A 22,050-nucleotide genomic window follows, 5' to 3' on the forward strand; every position below is an offset into this window, starting at 1 on the left:
ATTGAGACAAAATATTTTATGGTATCTGGTTGTATATTAGTATTCCCAGTAACTTAGGCCCTAATGTTGTGTTCGGCGAGCCACGGACCGCCAGACTCGCGGTCTCCCAATTATGTGTCGGACGGTAGGATCTCCACAGCCCTGCCGCAGCCGCCAGGGAACCGCCGTTCCCTGGTGGTATTGTGGCGGTTAGAAGGCCGCAATATGCTTGGCAGGACTGCTGCGGTTCCGCCAAGTAGATTACAAGTTCTTCTTTGCCGGCAATGTCATGGAGGTTCCTTCTCTATTAGCACTGCGGGGAAGATGAAGCAATGGGTGGGGGTGGGGGGGGAGGGGGGTGCTGCAGGACCCCCTTTGCCTCTTCTGCATGGGGATGCACACAGGGGGGGGGGGGGGCATGCTCTTCCAGGGCACGGACCTTTTAGTCTATGCCGTGCAGGATCTAATTTTGGAGTTCCCACTTCAGTGCCTATTTTTAGAGGCACCAGCATGGGAACGCCAAAAACCAGTCTGTCAGACGGAAGGAAACTTCTAATCTGGTGGGCAGTCTGACAGCAGCTTTGAAGGTGCAGTGGACCCGGCGCCACACCGCCTAAGCCCTAATCTGGGCCTAAGTGTAACTTTTAAACAGCTGTTCAATTACACACGCTACGGTCCCACATCCCACCAGGGGAGGACATATGGAAGAATCTCCTCTAGAAAGACGATTGCTGGACAGACACGACCACCAAGGCCATCTCCCCAACATACTGCACACTCATGACAAATACACAGGGAGAACAGAGCAAACTTCAAACACACTGGCAGGCAGGTGTAGGAGATATAGATGACAACGACTGAAGAGAAGCCCTGCAGTTCTCCCAGAGGTGGAGATACAGGTGCCTGATCAAAATTAAAATATTGCACAGAATATACTACAGTAAACCGCTATTGCACAAAACAGGAAGAGCACCAGACGACAGGTTCTTACAAGGCTGTGGCCAACAGAGACCCTCCCTCCACACACACTAGAGAGGTTTTGGACAGGGGTGCAGACTAGGACCGAAGCCGCTGTGGGTACACCAATAGACGAGCAGGTGGCTATGCTACTACTAGCAGTGTAGGGAGACTCGGGCAGACCATCACACCAGAAGCACCTGGTAAACCTACTGCTCAAAAACAAAAAAAATTGAGAAGAAATGGGGGGTGATGAACAAGACATGGGTGAAGGAACTGCAGCTCTGTAAAAACTAGTGTATGAAGCCAGGGGGTGCCCTCAGTAATTAGGGAAGATGTAGGACAGCATGTGATACAGAGGAATGCTACTCAAGCCAGCCGGGGGTGGGTCTGGAGGCTGGACAGAAGATCACAGTATAAATAACAACAAAGACTGAAGGAAACCATGGGCAGCTACATACTGATGCGAACGATGGGACAAAACACAGAAACTATTGTGAAGCAAAATTTAAAGGGATTCTAGGTGAGAGAAGCATGGGGTGATGGGGCAGTCTGTGCAAGTGTTTAGTTAGTTCATGGTTACTTTGCTGGGAAAGCTATTTCAAGTTATAAGTGCTGGAAACCTAAAACTAACACTTATGTACATTAAATCTCAATCATATGTGACATAAAAAGTGTGCTTTTCCACTCCTTTATGCATTTATTTGATTTACATATTTTTCCTATTTGTGTGACCTATGCAATAATTACAATTCTCTGTACAAGGATCGTAGTTTTTCACCAAATAGCAATGATGTGTATATTTCTGGTCAATGTGGGATAGCTAACAGGTCTTGATAATCACAAACTTTCCGGGTTTTCATGTCTTTTCCATAGCTGCATTTTCTAACATTTTAACAGTCACTTTTTCTGCTTCTGTAGCCCGTTTTTCTTGTGCTTTTCATATTGAAGGACACCTGTGCTGTTGGTTAACGGACATACTAGTTCTTTTTGGAGAAAAAAAATAATTACAGTAGCTTCAGTACATTAGTTTCCTTGGATACAATTAGCTGTCCATAGACCTAGTACTGTAGTCAATTTTAGTAATGTCCATGCTTCTTCCATCTCTCACAATACATAATCTCTGGCATATTGTTGTTTAAAAAGCTGTACCTGTGACCATGCACTAATTTAATGAGTTTCATATCCAACTGTTTTCATTTACTTGTGGGCACAATTCGAATCGGAGGTTACAGGCTAGAATAGGGATGGGGAGCAGATTCTCAGGACTTTGTTACCTCCGGTTACAGACACTTCCCTATTCATTTTACTCTTCTGTAGTTTTTCTTTTCTATGGTGCATGTTCTGTATCACTGTTAATAGCAAACAGTTACTCAATCATTATGTACTAGATTGTATTAACCAATGTAGCATTAACGCTCCTTTTGATCAGAATGCCTGTTCATATGCAGTACTTTAATATGGTCTTTCAGCACCGTGTTTTCTGAGATGTTTCTCCAGCCATGCTTTCCCCTTGAAAGTCTTGTCACATTCCTTACATGTGTAGGAACTCTCTCTAGAGTGGGTATTTTGATGGTACTGAAGGCCTTGCTTATGTCTAAAAGTTTTTTCACATTCAGGACATTTAAATGGTCTTTCACCAGTGTGGGTTCTCTGGTGTGCTATTAGCGCATGCTTTGTCGGGAAAGCCTTGCCACATTCAGAACATTTAAAATGTTTTTCACCGGTATGGGTTTTTTGATGTAGATTTAAATGTGCTTTGCTTATGAAAGCTTTGTAACATTCTGTACATGTGAATGGCTTTTCCCCAGTGTGGATTCTCTGATGCAGCATCAGCCAGTCTCTTGATTTGAAAGTCTTCTCACATTCAATGCATTTAAATGGCTTTTCACCGGAGTGGGTAGTTTGATGGTACTGAAGGTGTTTCTTCAATTTGAAAGCCTTTTCACATCCAGGGCATTTATATGGTCTTTCACTAGAATGAGTTGTTACATGTACAATTAGTTGTCCGTTTGTTACAAAAGCCTTGTTGCATTCAGTACACTTAAATGGTTTTTCCCCAGTGTGAATTTTCTGGTGTTGTATTAGTTGTACTTTTGTTTTGAAAGCTTTATCACATTCAATACAGGTATGGGGTCTTTCGTCAGAGTGGGCTCTCTGATGCCTTATTAATGCACCTTTTGATATACAAGCTCTGTCACATTCAGGACAGTTATAGGGTTTTTCACCAGTGTGGGTTCTCTGATGAAGTGATTGTTCAGCTCTTGTTTTGAATCCCTTACCACACATCAGACATTTGTATGGTTTCTCACCAGTGTGATTTCTATCATGTAGCATTAGCTGTTCCTTCGATTTAAAAGCCTTATCACATTTGCCACATTGATGTGGTTTTTCACCAGTGTGAATTCTCTGATGTAGCATCAGCACTCGTTTGGTCTTGAAAGCCTTGTCACATTCAGTACATTCATATGGTCTTTTCATGGAGTGAGTTGCACGATGTACCTTTAGGTGCTGGTTGGATCTAAAACCCCTGTAACATTCAGTACATTTATAAGGTTTTTCTAAAGTGTGGGTTCTCAGGTGTAGCATCAGCAATTGTTTTATCTTGAAAGCCTTGTCACAATCTGTACATTTAAACGGCCTTTCTTCAAAGTGGAGTCTCTGATGTACTAGTACTTCCCCACTTGTCCTAAAAGCCCTGCCACATTCAGTACAATTATAAGGTTTTTCCCCTCGGTGGATTCTTTGATGTACGATTACGTATCTTTTTGTCCTAAAACCCTTGCCACACTCAGTACATTTATATGGTTGCCTATCAGTGCAAGTTCTTTGATGTGGTACAAGACGTTGCTCCATTTTAAAGTGTGATCGCGTTCATTACATATACAATGTCATATTAAAGGTTGCTATGAAGAAAATCTTTGCTCATTTAATTTCTTAAAGTCTTTCCAGTTTGTGCACATTTACCTGCTCAAACAGATAAATGTGACTAAAAGAAGCCAGGCACCTTTTAAATGTGTTTGTTTTCTTGAAATCACATTCTGATCTAAGAGTATCTAAGAAGGATGTTTTCTTTGAATATTACTGCAATTGAAAGTTGATCCTCTGTACAAGCTGCAGCTGCTCTTTTTTTTCCCAATGACAAAAGGCATCCAAAGAGAACATTATTTTTTCCTTTCTTGCTGTAGGCCAGGCACCTGTTGGATTAGGAGAAAAAAAGAATTTCACAAGAATTAAAACATATGCCTTAAATGTAATAACCTACATGAAAACACAAACAGTAATTGACTGCATGTATGAGTCGAGCTTAGCAAAATCTAGAAAACATCACAAAGATATGAAGGGCATTGAAGCAATAAAACAACTTATTAAGTCTTAATTTGGATAAACAGAGACATTATGCTACATGAGGCAAATTAGCCGTGCTTACAACAAACTTCTAGAATGCCTTTCCTCTTTAACAGCAGCTTTCTAGGTCTTGCATGGCGTCGGGTGCGCACATGCGCACTTGAGCTCACGAGATTTAATGTCTTTGAGTAGCGAGCTTAACCCCGCCCCTCTTCTCCATTGGCTGGCCTCCTAAACGGCGGCCAGCCATTGGAGAAGAGGTCCCAGTGACGACATTCTTTCGCTCTAAGCCCCGCCCTTTTCAGATTGGGGGCATGTTTTTTTAGTTTCTTTCTACCCTCTTCTCCATTGGCTGGAATGTAAACAACAGTCAAAAACACGCCTGTTGTTTACATTCCAGCCAATGGAGAAGAGGGGAGAAAGAAACTAAAAAACACGCCCCCCCACCCCCCAATCTGAAAAGGACGGGGCTTAGTGACAAATGGTGAGCGCTTGTTGATGTTCCAGTTATGGCTCTTACAAGCTAATCCGGAAACTCCCTGGTGTTCAGGGAGACGTGGACATGTCGCAGTTGCTTTCAAAAGTTTGCAGTATAACACAATTGCACAACGAACACGGGCATTTCATTGACCCGTTTAAAACACCAATCCTCGTTTGGGTGCTCTTTTTCTACTTCATAGTTACAGGCTACAGCCGCTTTTCCAGAGCTATAGAGACGCACGAAGAGAGCATAGAAGCAGGAAGCTCTATTTAACAAGCAACAAACTGGTGTTCACTAATGACACATCCCAAATAGCGCAGCACTGGGCTTTCGAATCCACGGCGCCGCGCAAAGCACCCCGCATGAACTCAGCGCCTCTATTTACTTAAGGCATGCCCTGTTTTCCGGCAAACTGCTACATGGTCATCAGCCATCTTCTCCCCTAGCAGGAATACTCGAGCGTTGCATCACACACAGCCACATGACGTTTCAGACATCCGTCAAGATGCCCCCTTGCTCCACCAGTGTGCCCTAAAATGTGTTCCAACAATTGGTTTCAAGTCAGATGGAGCTGACAAACGGCGCTGTTACATCAGTTGACATTTGTATTGCGCTTTCAGACACTTTTCAGGCGCCGTAGCGACCTCTTAATCTAGGCGCCCTTCAAAGCATCTGGTGGAAGTGATTGACCACGGTTCTATTCTGCCGAATTCCTGTGTACACACACACCCACCCCACCTGTCACCTCACCCTCCCCCGGCCCCGGCCCCAAATAAATCAGAGTGGGACTCAGCTTCCAGAAGTGGAGCATCTTCATTGAGGCCAGGGCCCAGGATCCTCAGGGGCCTATTGCTCCTCAGTTATGGTTGTTCTTTATTTCCTAACTTGGGAGCAGGGAGTCAATTTTCACTGTATAGGGCCATGGCACCCTTTCAAAACCATTGAAGTCAAAGTTTATTTCGAGTTAGTTTCATAAGGCTTGCCTCTGCAACCTCAACCTCGAGATACAGGAAAAAGCAGTGCTCTGTGGATAGTTTGTCCCCCAGAGGGCTTCCTTGCTGCACTCTGGCAACAAAGCTGGTTGGCAGTGTATAGAAATCACTTACTAAATCTACTTTAAAATGTGAAGGGGAATTGTCGAAACGAGTTAGCTAAACCTTATGTGAATCTATTGTGAAAAGGGGCAAAGCGGGCAGAAAAGAAAATTAATGTCACACTACTTGGATTAAGTGGGCGTCACTGTCGTTATTCACAGTACAAACATGAGTCGAGAAGGCCCAAGTTGTGTCAGTAAAATAGAAAAGCCTGTGTAACGTCATGACACCGAAGTGCAGGTGCCCTGCTATCCCTCGACTCGTTATCTCTTTATTAGGCTGTTGAATTTAAAAGCGTTATTTCAGTAGAAGCAATAGGACACGTTTTGAGGTGATGTATGCCTGTAATGCATTCGAGGGTCTCTCTTTCGGTTAACAGGAGGCTGAATATGTATCATTGTTTACAAAGCTGCATTATGGTGAAGGGAGGGACGGAGAGAGAAAGTGGCAGTTGTTCTTCAGTGGTACCTGGAGCCACACACTTGCTTTTAACACGCTTCAACCTTTCTTTGCTCACCCACTTATATTGTTCACCAGCGTTTACAGACATAGGTTGTTGAGCGCCTGGGTAGGTGGAGAAGAGGAGGTCGAATGGTATCATGAGTGGGTCCTTAGGAATATGGCTTGGTGGGTGGACAGAGGAAGTTGGTCGGCGCCAGCCTTGGGTGGAGGCTTGTATCCATATCCAGATATGAGAAGCTGAGGTGGGCTGACGAGGAGAGGGCATGGTGTAATGGCGAGCAATAGGGCTGGCCTGAAAGCATAGTCTATCATGGGGTCAAAACAATGCCCAGCATGTTGCAGAGGATATTTTAGTACCTTGTTGAGATGTAGGGAAAGGGTGGTGCCAGGATAAGTCAGTAGATGAAGTGGGCGTTGTTATGCTCTTTGTTACTACTGTTGGCACATGGACTGCACAAGCGTGCATTTGAGTGGACACAAGTAAAACTTCTTTATGATGCATTAATTTGGAAATCAGAATCCAAGAGAATGTTTAACAGAGGTAGGATGCAGCATCATAAACCCTAGACTGGGGTGGCATCAGCATGATAGGCATGTGCCAGGTGATTGTGGTGGCACTGTCCTAGACTCAGATGTAGTGGACAACGTACACCAGGGTAACCTGAAAAGGCAAATAGCCACGTTTTATATAGACTGCTGCAGTGAACATTTGGACTTGTGCCGCATCCACCACATCCACCTTCACCACAACATCATCCACATCCACCATCACCACCACCACGTCCTCCACCACCACATCCACCACATGGCTCTGAGTGTGTGTGGCTGTGTGTGTGTGGCTGTGTGTGTGTGTGGCTGTGTGTGTGTGTGTGTGTGTGTTTGTGTGTGTTTGTTTGTGTGTGTGTGGCTCTCTGCGTGTGGGTGCAAAAGCAATAGGTCTTGCATTTGCGAGAGATTAGGCTATTGGCATTGTAAATGACAATGCCATTATTTATCTGTTCCCAAAACCAACACAAATAAAAAAAAATGTCATTTACAGTGCCAATGGCTCTAACTTTTGCAAAGGCGAGACCGTTTGTAAATGCTGGTTTCCCCTGGTTATCCTTTTTGGTCTTGGCTGTCGAAAGCAGCGTGCATGCGCTGCCCTCCACATCCGAGAGCTTCTTGGAATCAATACAGATTCCAAAGCTCTCGGAAGCAGAGTTAAAGCCCCACCCATCTCTGTAATTGGCTAGTTAGTGTCAGCTTAGATGCAAAACGCTGCCTTATGATTGTAAAGGAGGCTTCTTAGTCCTGCCTTGTTGCAACATGGTCTCCTTTTGGCCCCGCCCATCAGGATTTGATCTTTTACTGGCGGCATGATACCGTGGCCTTTAATTACTGGGTAAGCACTATTTGTTTCCCCTTCCCTCTGACTCTCTTTCCACGCAGACCCTTCCCTCTGTCTCAGAGAGACAGCTGTTTGCTCGTTTCAGTTTTGCGAGGCAATTTCTTCCCGTTCCTTTAACCCCCGCCCCCCCGGCAGTCCGATGCCTTTTTCGCTCGCCCGCCGCTGCTTGCTCATTTCAGTTTAAGGAAGCAATTTCTCCCCGTTCCTATAAAAAAAACCCTCTCCCCTGCAGTCCGATGCCTTCTCGCTCGTCCCCGCCGCCTGCTCGTTTGAGTTTTGCAAGGCAATTTCCTCCCGTTCCTATAAAAAAACCCTCTCACCCCCCCCAAGTCAGATGGCTTCTCGCTCGCTCGCCCGCCTCCCCCCCATCGCATTTGTTTGTCAGTCCTACTCCTTCCTCTGCACAAGACCCGCATTCACCACTTTCATGCTTGTGACCCGGCCATTGCTTGCTGGTTTCAGTTTCGTGTTTTCCGCGAGGCAATTTATTCCCGTTGGAACTGGTTGTTCTTCTGTGTGTTATTTTGTATTCTTTCTACCACTGCCACTGTTTTTACTTAACTCTGACTGGGCCGAGCAGCACCGGTTCCTGGTCGTTATCTCTTCTACAATCTCCTGTGCTGTTTGTTTGGAAAAGGAGCCGATGTGAGGAGAATCATATACTTTAAGATCGGAGGAGCCCCGCCCAATTTGACTCATTTGAAGTGTTAGGGGGAGGGAGCGGAGAAAAGTGCAGACTGCACAGTGACGTAACGAGCAGACAGGCACACATGTGGAGAGCCCATTGTGCATGTGGGCAGATCCATGCCGGAATGCAGGGGGTGTTTTTGTTTTCTTTTGGTACACCACTGGAGCAAGTTTGGAATACACTGAATACTGCCATGGGTACTGGGGGTGCTGGTGAGGTTTCAGTATTCTTTGTGCAAGCCCCCGCTCATATTTATCTCGTGCCGTCTTTTGCTGCCAAACAAACATAACAGACTGTCAGAAGTCGGACGTCCCGGACCGGCTTCCTCCATTTTCTTCCCCCATGATCCCCCCTTTCCACGGAGGAACGTGGCTCTAACAGGTGCGTCAGCGTCTCCTGGGTCCCGGGAAGAGGGAGGATCGCCCCTGCCTGGGTGGGGAAGCAGGGAATCCTCTGGGTAGCCGGTTCTCTCGCTGCTCCCGGTGTTGGTTCCCCCCTTCACACATCGTAGGACATGGGTGATCCCTCACCTCCCTTCCAAACACGTTAAGAAACTGTGCCTGAAACGTAAGGCTTTCTTTTGTCCACATCCCCGCTGCCTGGAACGGAGACGATGGAGAGAGCCGGTCGCAGTGAATCAAACAGGCCAGCTGATACCCTTCGACGGGAGTCCCAGTGTGAAAAGACGCTTCGGACCCCCTCCAAGGACACTGTGTACCTTATTCCCCAAAAGACTGATATTGAAAAAGGTATAATAAAATCACCTTAAGAAAGGAGCAGCTGTCTACGTCCTTTATCCCTGTCTCGTGACACATGGTGGAGAATGCGTGCACTGTGAACTCCATAGCATAACGGACATGGAGACTCTAATCCAACACATAGTGGAGAACCAGAGAAAACTCGAATGGGCAACAGAGCGCCAGATGACGTTGGCTCAAGCCGATCGTGATACCTTCAAAGAGATGATGAAGGCTCAGCTGGATACTCTCCTGAAGGTGGCTTAAGAACCCCCACCGACCGGTCTGGGATTGAGGACCGGTAGACCATCCATAGTCGGCCCCGCGGTGTCACTCCAAAAGTACGTCCCTGGCGAGGACACCGACGCCTTCCTTCTTAACTTTGAGCGTGCCGCTCGGGCCTCGGGTTCGCCGGTTTCCAAATGGCCCTTCTTTCTGGCCCCCCTTCTGATGGGGGAGGCGCAGGCTGCGTATCAAGTGGCCAACGCAGGGGCTGGGACCCCCTATGAAGAAATTAAAACTACTATACTTGACCATCTTGGCCTGGATAGCGAGGCTTATCGCGTAAAATTCCGCAAGGAAAAGGGCCTTCCAGGGGATACCCCCAAAACCATCTTCTTCAAGCTTAAGCTAGCCGCTGATAAATGGCTGAAACCTGGGGAGAAGAACAAGGTAGAAATTATGAACGCGATCTACTTGGAGCAATTCCTGGAAGCCCTACCCATTCCCACCCAAAGGTGGTTGCGACAGCATTCAAACCTATCGGCGGACGGAGCCGTGGAAATGGCGACCTCATTTGCCAGGGCACAACCCCGGACAATTCTCTGGGAGCCAGAGAAGGGAAACAAAGGGGTACCGACACCACAAAAACCGCTCAGGCCTATTAAAGACTTTGAAAAAAATACTGCCCCAATGGCCAGAGAGCTATTCCCCTCCCGGACCCCAGTGCTTCGACTGCGGTATCTGGGGCCACATTGCTAGAGCTTGCCCTAAGAAAAGAACAGCGGAGCCAATGGACGTGAGCTACGCCCGCAGAGACCTACTGTACACCACCGAAATGGGAGCCAGCTATTATGGAAGTCTCCTGTTTGAGGGGTCTTGGATAACCTCCCTCTTAGACTCTGGGTGCAAACAATCAGTGATACAGAAGGCCCTTGTCAAACCCCACCAGGTTTTACCAGGACGCCAAGTAGCCATTCGGTGCGTACATGGGGATGTGCGCGTTTTTCCCACTGCTCAGATCTCCCTGCAGAATAAAAGCGGTATTAGGTCCACTGTGGTTGTAGGCGTAGTCCCCACGCTCCCAGAGAGACTCCTGTTGGGCACTGACAACCCAGACTTCCTTGCCTTGTTAATGTCCTCCATTGAAAAACAAATCCCCACTCGACACACAAGAGTGACACCAGCCCTTTTGTCCCCCGATCCCTGGGCAACCGATAAAAGCTTTCGCTGGACCCAGATCAATGATACCGCCCTGTGTCATGCCTGGCAAGAAGCATGCACACCAACACCCTGAACAGGGAGGACCTATCCCTCCTTCCAAATACGTAATGGACTCCTGTATAGAGTAGCCGACGCCAGTGCTCCCTTCCAATTGCTGGAACCCCGAGACTTCCAGGACCAAGTCCTGTTCTTGGCACACTCCCATCTCCTGGCAGGTTACTCAGGGGCGGACAAGACCACACAGACCATATTACAACACTTCTATTGGCCTGGGACATACGCCCAAATAAAGAGATACTGCCAGAAATGTCCGGTATGTCAACTAAAGAATGCTCATCAACCCCCTGCTGTACCGCTTCAAACCATGCCTATCATAGGGAAACCCTTTGAAAGGATTGGGATGGATCTGATAGGACCCTTCCCTCGGTCGCCCAGGGGCTTTCTCTATGCACTCGTCTTAGTCCGATTATAGCACCAGATTCTCTGAGGCTTTTCCCTTAAGTGCTACCACCACCCAGGCCATAGGAGACAGATTGGTGGTCTACTTCTCTAGAGTAGGGTTTCCCCGAGAGATACTGATAGATCAGGGGACTCCATTTGAATCAAAACTCGTGGCTCAGGTTTGTAAGTTGTTGGACTTAAAACACCTTAAAACATCAGTATACCATCCACAAACAGACGGCCTTGTGGAGAGATACAATGGTTCCCTGAAACTGACCCTCAAGAAGATGCTGACCAGCGAAGGGAAGGACTGGGATCGCCTCTTGCCCCTGGTCCTTTTTTTCATAAGAGGGCAAGTCCAAAGCAGTTTAGGGTGCTCCTCTTTTGAGCTCCTATATGGACGACAGCCCAGGACATTGCTGGATATGACAAGGGAAGCTTGGGAAAAGGAGGAAAACGCATCCCAGGAACTCCTAAAGTATTCTCAGCATCTCAAATCCCGCATAGGGAAGTTATGGGATCTAGCCCATACCAACCTAGAGAAAGCACAGAAACGCCAAGAACACTACTACAATAAGGAGAAGAAATGGCGAACCCTACAGGTGGGTGATTGGGCCTTCCTAAAGCCTTTTCTAACATCAAAACCAACTGGAAGGGGCCCTTTCGGGTAGTGGAGGTTCTGGGGAGAACAACCTACCGCCTACAAATGGGGCACGGACGAACACAGACTCTCCACATCAACCTCCTAAAGAAGTGGCTAATCCCCCTCCCCCAAGAACGTTCAATTGACCCATCCAGAGACCTGCACCCTGGAAGATCTGGTTGTGAATGACACCCTTTCCTGCTCCCAACTTAACGATCTATTGACCCTCCTGGTTCCCTTTCAATCCATTTTCTCCGATCTACCAGGAAAAACTCCTCTAGTCGAGCATGCCATTAACACCCAAGCAGGAAAGGTCATTAAACAAAAACCATATACGATACCAGCAGCTCGTCGCAATGCGATCTCTGCTGAGGTTGCCAGCATGTTACGCATGGGAGTTATCCGCCCATCTCAAAGCGAATGGTCATCTCCCATCGTATTGGTACCAAAACCTCACGGGTCTATCCGCTTCTGTATAGATTTTCGCAGAGTTAATTCCATCTCAGACTTAGATGCCTACCCTTTGCCTCGTGTAGATGAATTAACGGAAAAGCTCGTGAATGCCAAATATATCACCACAATCGATTTGACCAAAGGGTACTGGCAGATCCCCCTAAAAGAGAGCGATCAGAAAAAAACGGCCTTCTCGACTCCTGAAGGCCTCTTCGAATTTACTGTGTTACCCTTCGGGTTACATGGGGCCCCCGCAACTTTTCAGAGGTTGATGAACAGGATCTTGCAGCCACGCAAATCTTTTTCATCAGCCTATTTGGATGACATCGTGATTTATTTGGGAAGACCATCTGAAACACTGTCATCTGATTCTGAGGGATCTATAAGCTGCGGGCCTGCACATCAACTCAAAAAAATCCTGTGTGGGATTCCAGCAAGTAAAGTATCTTGGATACCCATTGGGGCATGGTTGCATAGCTCCACAGGAAGAAAAAATCAGAGCCATCCAAGATGCTCCTCTTCCCCGCACAAAAAAAGATGTACGGGTGTTCCTGGGTCTCCTTGGATATTATATTACTCTGCCATAGCAGCCCCACTGACGGACCTCCTAAAAGGGAACTGCCAACTCGAATGCTGACTTTCTCTCAAGAATTCCTCTCGCCCCCAAACGAGACGAGTCTAGGGGAAGGGTGTGTCAGAAGTCAGACGTCCCGGACCGGCTTCCTCCATTCTCTTCCCCCATGATCCCAACTTTTTTTCTCCTCAGCCTTACGATGTGGAAATCCCAGGGGCCGAACTCGAGTGGCTGTCGGAGGAGTGGAGTAGTGTGGCTCACTGGTTAGAGGCGGCAGACCCAGAAGCAGAGGTCGGCCCGGGACCAGGGTTCAATTCCCGACGCAGCAGGGTGTTGGGCCAATGTCAGAGGGCTCGATAAATCTCGCCTTCGGTGCCACTCTAACCATGGGTTCCACTCAGCAACTCTGGGCAATAGCTTGCTTAATCTCCACAAACGGCCCCATCAATGCCGGGGATGCCTGGTTTCACCTTGGGGGTGCCCAATAGGGACCATCTCACAGGGAAAGCCAGGACGGGTTCCCCAGCGTTATACAGCGCCAGGAAACCTACGGGTAGCAGTGCGCTTTACAAGCTCAAAAAGTAATTAATTAATTAACTTTGACCAGAAAGGAGCCGCAGACCCAGCCCCGGAGGCGGGACCTCCGCTGACGAGCGAGGTCAGAATCTCGACGACCAATGAGGAGGTCGAAGCGGAGAAGCAGGAAGTATCCGGAGTTGCTGACCCAGACACCAGGACCACAGGACCCAGATCCCGGAGGGAACCTCAACGAGACCACTAGAGCCGGGAGGCTAACCCTACGCTGCGCCCTGCCACTTCCACGGAGGAACGTGGCTCCAACAGGTGCGTCAACGTCTCCTGGGTCCTGGGAAGAGGGAGGATCGCCCCTGCCTGGGTGGGAAGCTGGGGAATCCTCTGGGTAGCCGGTTCTCTCGCCAAACACGTAAAGAAACTGTGCCTGAAACTTAAGGCTTTCTTTTCTTTTGTCCACATCCCTGCTGCCTGGAACGGAGACGACGGAGACGACGGAGAGAGCTGGTCGCCGTGAATCAAACAGGCCAGCCGATACCCTTCAACGGGAGTCCCAGTGGGAGAAGACGCTCCGGACCCCCACCAAGGACACCCTGTGCCTTATTCCCCAAAAGACTGTGATATTGAAAAAGATATAATAAAATCACCTTAAGAAAGGAGCAGCTGTCTACGTCCTTTATCCCTGTCTCGTGACACAGACTTTTCAAAACAAATCTCACATTGGGAAATAGAAAGTTGTCTTTCTTAAATGTATTTATCATGTCTCCTTCCGCAGCTGCCAAGTGGTCTCTCTCCTTACGTAAAAGCTCCTGCCAGCCATGGCCAGAAGAATTTTACGGTCTCGGAACACGTTTGAACGACTTGCTGTTTTAAAAAAATTAAAAAATACATGTGCATGCGTGTTTTACCCGTGACATCTGCCTTGTGCCATCCGTGGTCGTGTTGTGGTGCTGCCCTGGCCTGTCAGGAGTGAGAGGCGAGCAGGACGGTGGCAGAGAGCAGAAGGATGTCGCTGAGAGGCAGCATAGTGGGAGGCAGAGGGATGGGGACAGGCGGAGCGTGCGGTGCGCAGGATCGATGGCAGGAGGGTAGTGGGTCGGGGAGAGGGCGGCAGTGTTGAATGGAGACCACAAAGGTGAAGGTATTAGAGAGAGATAGGGAGAGCAGGGTTCGTTATTGTATGGGTGAAGTGTGTTGCTTCATTGGAGTTTACCCAGATGCTGCATTACATTAACTTATGTTTAAGTGATGCCCTGTGTATTTACGTGATTGAGAATTAGAGCTAGGGCATTAATGCATTACAGCATGTCTTTTAACGCACACAAACTTTACTACACTACCGTACTAGAGTAATGTGTCAATAATTATTTTGTGCCTTCATCTATTTAGAGGGCTACTAACCAGCATGGCTAGTTGTAGGTGTTAATGTACTGAGTTCCGTGGTAGCTGCAAACTGCTGCAGAATAAAAGGAAAATGCTTGGTAAAAGTAAAACAGTAATGAAGGGGTTTCTAGCTGAAAGTGCATGACATTTTCAGTATACTGCAATAGCCATTCATAGCTGGCACAGCCTCAGGTTATTGCTAGGGGGTAGGGTTCAATGGCCCCTCATGGCTTTGGCACCGGTGTCACTGCACCTGCTGCTCTAACTGTAGCTACGCATTTAGCCTTTCCGATACTACCATGCCAGCTGCCAAGGCTTGCCACCCTCGATGGCCTCTGTTGCTCCAGTACATGTTTTTACACGGGAGATTGAGTGGGTTGCCGAGAATCCCGTGCTCTCAAGATTCTTTACGAGTCAAAACTGTACCTCAGATCATCAGATGCAAAGTCAGCTGCTCTATAAATATCCCTATTACAACCTTACACTGAAAGTACTGCTGATGTAGACATATTTTCAGGATGTAAATATGTCACTGCTCTGCGATGGAGAAAAATGCCCGGCATCACGGTTGTCGTTTGCTCAACTACCAAAGCTGGTTTTCGAACTCAGGTCTTATGCTGCAAGACCACTTATCCATATAGGCTTGAGCACGTGTCCCTGTGCACCAATGGTGTGCCTGCTGTTTACTGTGGCCACAGGTGTGCAACACTCCAGATGCCTCTGCTGTTTGTTATCTGGATTCCACCGTGGCCACTCTTGTTAAGTCAACTATATTTGGGCACATCATTAATTATGCAGCATTCCATAAAGTTTAATTATGGGGTACAATAGTGGAGGAATATTTTTCTCACTGTGGGTTGACATCTGTGCTATATAAACAAGCTTTAAAAATGCAATAGATCTCGCCTTTCATTAAGGTAAAGCCATTTGCTTTGCTATAGAATACCATTAGCAAAGCTAATGGTTGTAACTTAATCAAAGAAGAGACCTATTGCATTTTGAGTGCTTGTTTTTCCTTGGAGAGAGGGCTGATTAGGGAGTTCAGAAATTATTACTATGGTCATCGATATGTTGTCTTAGTAAACCTATGTTTAGCCAACCCAGAATGGACCACCGGAGGTTGTTATATTGTTGCAATAATTTCAAACCATCAAATAACAATTGGTACACAATGATAAGGGCCTTTTTAAGAAAAAAGATGTACATAATTATCGGAATAAAGAATTAATACATTTCCAAAATCATGTACTTTCTCAGCTTCGAATTTAAAACCCATTAGGTACAGGGATAAGTGAGAATTTTATTAAGGTTGCCCGGAAATGTTACTAATTCTAATTTTGCCCTGTCCTATGAACCTTATTTAGAACAGAGGTCCCTTATTTTAATAATTGATATATTGTTTGACAAACACGTTTGCAATTTCCTACTACATACAAAAATTCTTAATAAAACCCCATTTTCTACCCATTGTGTATCTCGCTACTCATTTAACATTCCATATATGATTGCATTGCAGTATAGAATTTCAGAACGTGATTACACTGCCACCACCCTCCGATGGTCCTTATGCCTTTAAAAAGGTTAACAAATATCGGCCCGAAACTCACACAATATAATCAGTACACTAAAATTATATGCGGACCCAAGCTATTATTGCTAGTCTATTTTACAACCTCATTGTATTAGCTATTAAACAAGTCTTTAACCGTCCTAACATAGAAGGCGTACTAACTCTTTCAACTATTCATATATGGTGGAATGTCCATCTGCAATTATAAACAAATAAAACCATGCAACCATCTGAAGTGCATCCTGCTCAACACTTGATCTGTCCACAAACATGCCACTGAATTATGGAACCTACTAGACACCAATACGCCGGACGTCGCCTTTCTTACAGAAACTTGGATGAACGCCTCACCTGCACCCGACATCGCCATAGCCATCCCGAACGGTTACAAGATCATTAGAAAAGATCGCATTAACCAAACAGGAGGAGGCTTAGCCATCGTCCATAAGAACACCATCCGCACCACGACCAGTTCCGATGACAACCTCACAACCGCCGAACACCTTCACTTCCAGATTCACACCGACCCTAAGACCACACTCAGAGGCACGCTCATCTACAGACCACCAGGACCCCGCGCACATGTCAGCGAAGACATCACCGACTTCATCAGCCCACACGCCCTCCCCTCCGAGGACTACATTCTCCTTGGGGACCTAAACTTCCACCTGGAAAAGAACAACGACAGAAACACCACCACCCTTCTGGACAACCTCGCTAATCTCGGACTCAAACAACTGGTAAACACCCCCACTCACTACGCCGGTCACACGCTCGACCCAATCTTCTCCTCCAGCAAGCACATCTTCTTCAATCACGCCACAGAACTCCAATGGACGGACCATTGCTGCGTCCACTTCAATTACAGAAAGACCACGACCCACCACCAACCACAACAAATCCCCTGCAGAAACTGGAACAAAATTATCACCGACCAGCTCAACACATCGCTTTTTCAAAACCCTCCCGCCAAATCCCTGGACCCAAATGAAGCAGCCATCAACCTTACACAATGGATCACACATTGTTTTTCAAGGGTGCTAATTCGTTAGCGCAATCACAACAAGCCAGGTATCAAAGAAGCCCCCTGGTTCAATGACGAACTTAAGAAATCCAAAAAGACCTGCCGCACCCTCGAGAAAGCCTGGCGAAAAAACCCAACCACAAACATGACCGCCCTCAAGAACGACACCCGTAAGCACCATCAGCTAATCCGATCCACCAAGAAATCAGCATTTAAGGATCGACTCGACAACAACGCCCACAACAGCAAGGAACTCTTCAACATTGTCAAAGAGTTTACCAACCCCAGCGCCGGCACCTATGACATCACCCCCTCTCAAGACCTCTGCGACTCTCTAGCCTCGTTCTTCCACAGCAAAATCGCTGACATACATAACAGCTTTGGCGAACAGTCCACCCCCCTCACCACCATTGAACTGAAACCCACCACCACCACCCTTGACGCCTGGGACCCAATCAGCACAGAGGACACCATCCGCTTGATGAACTCCATTCACTCCCGATCACCAACCGACCCATGCCCTCACCACATCTTCAACAAAGCCGACTCCACCATCGCACCCCATCTCCGGGATATCATCAACTGCTCCCTCAACACAGCCATCTTCCCAGAAAGCTGGAAACATGCCGAACTCAGTGCTCTACTGAAGAAAGCCACAGCAGACCCGACTGAACTTAAGAATTATCGCCCCATCTCGCTCCTCCCTTTCCCTGCCAAGGTAATAGAGAAGACCGTCAACAATCAGCTCGCCGCCTTCCTCAAGTCCAACGGCTCCCTCGACCCATCACAGTCCGGCTTCCGAGCCAAACACACCACCGAAATCGCCCTCATCGCAGCCACAGACGACATTCGAACACTTCTTGACAACTGAGAAACAGTTGCCCTCATTCTACTGGACCTCTCCGCAGTGTTCGACACAGTCTGTCACAGCACCCTCATAAAACGCCTTAGCAACGTCGGAATACAAGGAAAAGCATTGGACTGGATCATCTCGTTCCATACCGGAAGAACCCAGAGAGTCCGCCTTCCCCCCCTTTAGATCAGAGGCCACTGAAGTCATCTGCGGCATACCTCAAGGATCCTCGCTCAGCCCCACCCTCTTCAACGTCTACATGAGCTCCCTCGCAGCCATCACACGTCAACACAACCTCAACATCATCTCCTACGCTGGCGACACACAGCTGATCCTCTCCCTCACCAAAGACCCAAACACCGCCAAAACCAACCTACACGAAGGGATGAAAAACGTAGCCGAGTGGATGAAGAACAGCCGTTTAAAACTAAATTCAGACAAGACGGAAGTCCTCATCCTAGGATCATCCCCCTCTTCCTGGGACGACTCATGGTGGCCACCAGCCCTGGGCACCGCACCCAAACCAACGGACCAGGCTCGCAACCTAGGATTCATTCTAGACTCCTCCCTCTCGATGACCAGACAAGTCAACGCCGTCTCATCATCATGCTTTAATATCCTACGTATGCTCAAAAAGATCTTCCGCTGGATCCCTACGGAAACAAGAAAGACGGTCACCCATGCACTTGTCACAAGCCGACTAGACTACTGAAACACACTCTACGCCGGAACCACAGCCAAATTACAGAAAAAACTTCAACACATTCAGAAAGCATCTGCCCGACTCATCCTCGACATACCCCGCCACAACCACATATCCGATCACCTGAGAGACCTCCACTGGCTCCCCATCAACAAGAGAATAACATTCCGTCTCCTCACCCACGCACACAAAGCTCTCTACGACCTAGGACCCAAATACCTCAACACGCGCCTGACCTTCTACACCCCCACCCGCCAACTACGATCGTCCAATCAAGCCCCTGCCGCGATTCCACGCATCCAAAGATCCACCATGGGAGGAAGATCTTTCTCCTACTTAGCGGCCAAAACGTGGAATTCTCTCCCCACCCACCTCCGCCTTACACAGAACCACCTATCCTTCAGAAAACAACTCAAAACTTGGATATTTGATAAATAATGTTCCCCCCCTCCCCCAAGCGCCGTGAGACCCGCTGGGTGAGTAGCGCGCTATACAAATTTTAACTTGACTTGAGTGTTTGAATTTTGTTTACCATTCAGTTCCTCCGGATACTAAAGTTTACTGTATACACCCCCCTTATGGCGTTATGCTCACTGCTTGTTTGTTTAAAGACTACGGTCATAATAAACATACCTTGACTTGACTTGACTACCAAAGTTTAAAACAACATGCAGCAGTCCTTCCACAATATTGTTAAGAAGTTTTCATTTTGGAGAGTAGAATTGCAGTGGAGTTTTAGTGAATTTTATGGATTTAGGTGGCATGTACATACATTTTATTTGGTTATAGCGACTGACAATGCTGAATTGTGAATACACGGATATGGTTACAACTGTTACCATTTCATTTGATGGAGGTGCAATAGGTATGTGACACAAGGGATCATGTATATATGTTCGTTTTCTAAATTTAATTGATTTAACTGCTCTATAGAAGGTTGTATGTACCGATTCCATGTTCACTCATTAATGGTGCACGGGTTTCAATGTTATTGCCATAGAAATAAATACACAAAGTCAGATGATGTCATACACTGTAGGGCAAAAGTTAGCCTTATATAAAATGTAGATTTAGGTTTGATTCCTAGCCCTGACTGTGTCGTGGGGCAAGATGTGCAAAATAACAAAACACATGTTGGCGGTGGGCAAAGAACAATAAAGATTTAATATCGATCAAGAATGAGAATCAGCATTTGAAGATTAACTGCACAACCAAGGATATAATTTGTGTGTGCTTAAGGTTGTATAGCTATTCATGGAACCCTACGTTTAATTGGGGATGTTGTAGGCAGGGTGACCAGAATTTTAAAGCCAAAAACCGGGACATTTCCTAAAAATAAAGAAGGACTACACTTTTACTTCATCCCAGCGCACAGAATGACAGTGCTCCTTAGCAGAGAATTACAGAGGAGGCAGTCAGAACATACATAAAATGCAATTTTTAACGACAGTAGCATTGCAAAACATAAAAAGATACCTCCCATCGTTTTCAGCCGACCCGCTCTAAAAACCGGGACATGAGCTGAATTTCATGAAATCTGTGGTGACAGCTGGTAAAGAATTGGGACTGTCCGGGCAAATCCGGGACGCCTGGTCACCCTAGGATGTTGGGTGGGCATCCTCCCTTTAAAGCAATGCAGTGGAGAAGTGTGGCTCAATGGTTAGAGGAGGCATACCCGGAAGCTGAGGTCAGACCCGGGACCAGGGTTCAATTCCCGACGCGGCAGGGTCTGAGCCCAAGTGTCCACAGACTCGATAATTCTCACTTCGGTGCCTACTCGAATCACGGGTTCACACTCTGCAACTCTGGGCAATAGCTTGCTTAATCTCCACTACGGCCCCCGCGGCGGGATGCCTGGCTTTCACCTTGGGGATTCCCAGTACGGGTTATCTCACAGGGAAAAGCCAGGACGGGTTCCCAATGCAAGCGCCGGGACACCCCGTTGGGGTAGCCGTGCGCTATATAAGATACACTAAAAAAAAAAAGTACGGCGTTACTAAAGATATAGTGTGCACGGTTAAGTGAGCCCCGGAATCCTAGTAAATCACCCTCTGGTCTAGTGAGTACCTTTGGTCATGGAGCTAGAACAATTGACATATTAGCTCAACTTTAGCTCTTTTCTTATATATGCTGGAAATAATCACTATTCTAAAGCTGGGCAAGCAACATAACAGAAGAGCGCCCCTGGGAAGGGCACCCCTCAGCATCACTGCCACCCTAGTACAGGTCTAATGGAATAAGTTTGAAAATGGAAGCATGATACACCGTTTTTTAATCTATATGTGTGCTCCTGCGCATTCACTTTTCGTGCCTATTATGTGGCTCCCTTTTAGCTACATTGCCAGTATTTAGAATCAGTGTAGGCGCATTAGTTTATTCTCTGCCCCGTCCAATCAAAACATCGGGTCCAGGAAGCAGAGAGCACGTTCCACGTTGCCAGGAAAGGGGCAAGAGTGAGCAGGCGGTGACGTATCAATGCACGCGCAGCGGACAAATGCTCCACAGGCGCGAGGGCACCGGAAGCAAGGGGCGGCGACCCGGGCCCGCCCTACCGGCTTCAAAAAACGGGGGCTGCTGGGGGTGTGGGGGACAGGGAACTTCAAACAAGGCCGCAGGCATCACAATCCGGAGGGAACTTCAAATGTACCAACGTACAAAATATTGGGCAGAGATAAGAAACCGACCTCTCGTCACAGACCAGCTCTAAGGCCCCTCTCACCCCACAGGAGTAATGTGCGCAGGAACAGGCGACACCGACCTGATGGCCCCGGAAGGCCTCGTCCCTGACCTCTGGTTGATTCGAGGTCACGCCGCTAACCTCGGAGTCCCTTGCAAGTGTCGGGCGGCGCAGCAAAAGCTAAAGTGAGGCCTCCAGGTCGAATCACAGCGCTGCCTCAACCCGAGAGCCGCCGAGGGGGGACCACGCCGTGCAGGACCAGCTTTGTCCCCTCCACCCGGATGTGGAGTCCGATAAGTGTCTATCGCTCGGAGCATGCGCAGATTGTGTATAGACACTCGAAGCATGCGCAGACAAGTAGACGCTACACTCAAAGCATGCGTAGAACCTTTAGACATGCACGTCCGCCTGTGTGTCAGAAGCACCGAGCATGCGCAAATCTTCGCTTCCACTTTGTAGTGTCCCCGACTCTGCGCATGTGCAAATGTACCCAACTTTGTTTTTTGTGGTGTAAGTTGAACGGGGTGAGCTGTAACCTAATCAAATACTGCAAGAGACCCTGGAGGAATCTGCGCTGCAAATAAGCAAACGAGCAGTATGTCTGTACATGTTGTCCAAA

General features: G+C 47.5%; 1 protein-coding gene across 1 annotated transcript in view; it reads right to left on the reverse strand.

Moving 5' to 3' along the window:
* Positions 1 to 1,613: 1,613 nt before the first annotated feature.
* The window catches only part of LOC147706737 (uncharacterized), a 138,798-nt gene continuing 118,361 nt past the window's right edge, over positions 1,614 to 22,050 (reverse strand). The window contains 1 exon segment of the mRNA XM_086925880.1: positions 1,614 to 3,743. Within this exon segment, the coding sequence (XP_086782006.1) occupies positions 2,392 to 3,743 (1,352 nt within the window). The 3' untranslated portion in view covers positions 1,614 to 2,391.

The sequence above is a fragment of the Lissotriton vulgaris genome, chromosome 6 (genome assembly GCF_964263255.1).
Source record: "Lissotriton vulgaris chromosome 6, aLisVul1.2, whole genome shotgun sequence".
Lineage (NCBI taxonomy): Eukaryota > Metazoa > Chordata > Amphibia > Caudata > Salamandridae > Lissotriton > Lissotriton vulgaris.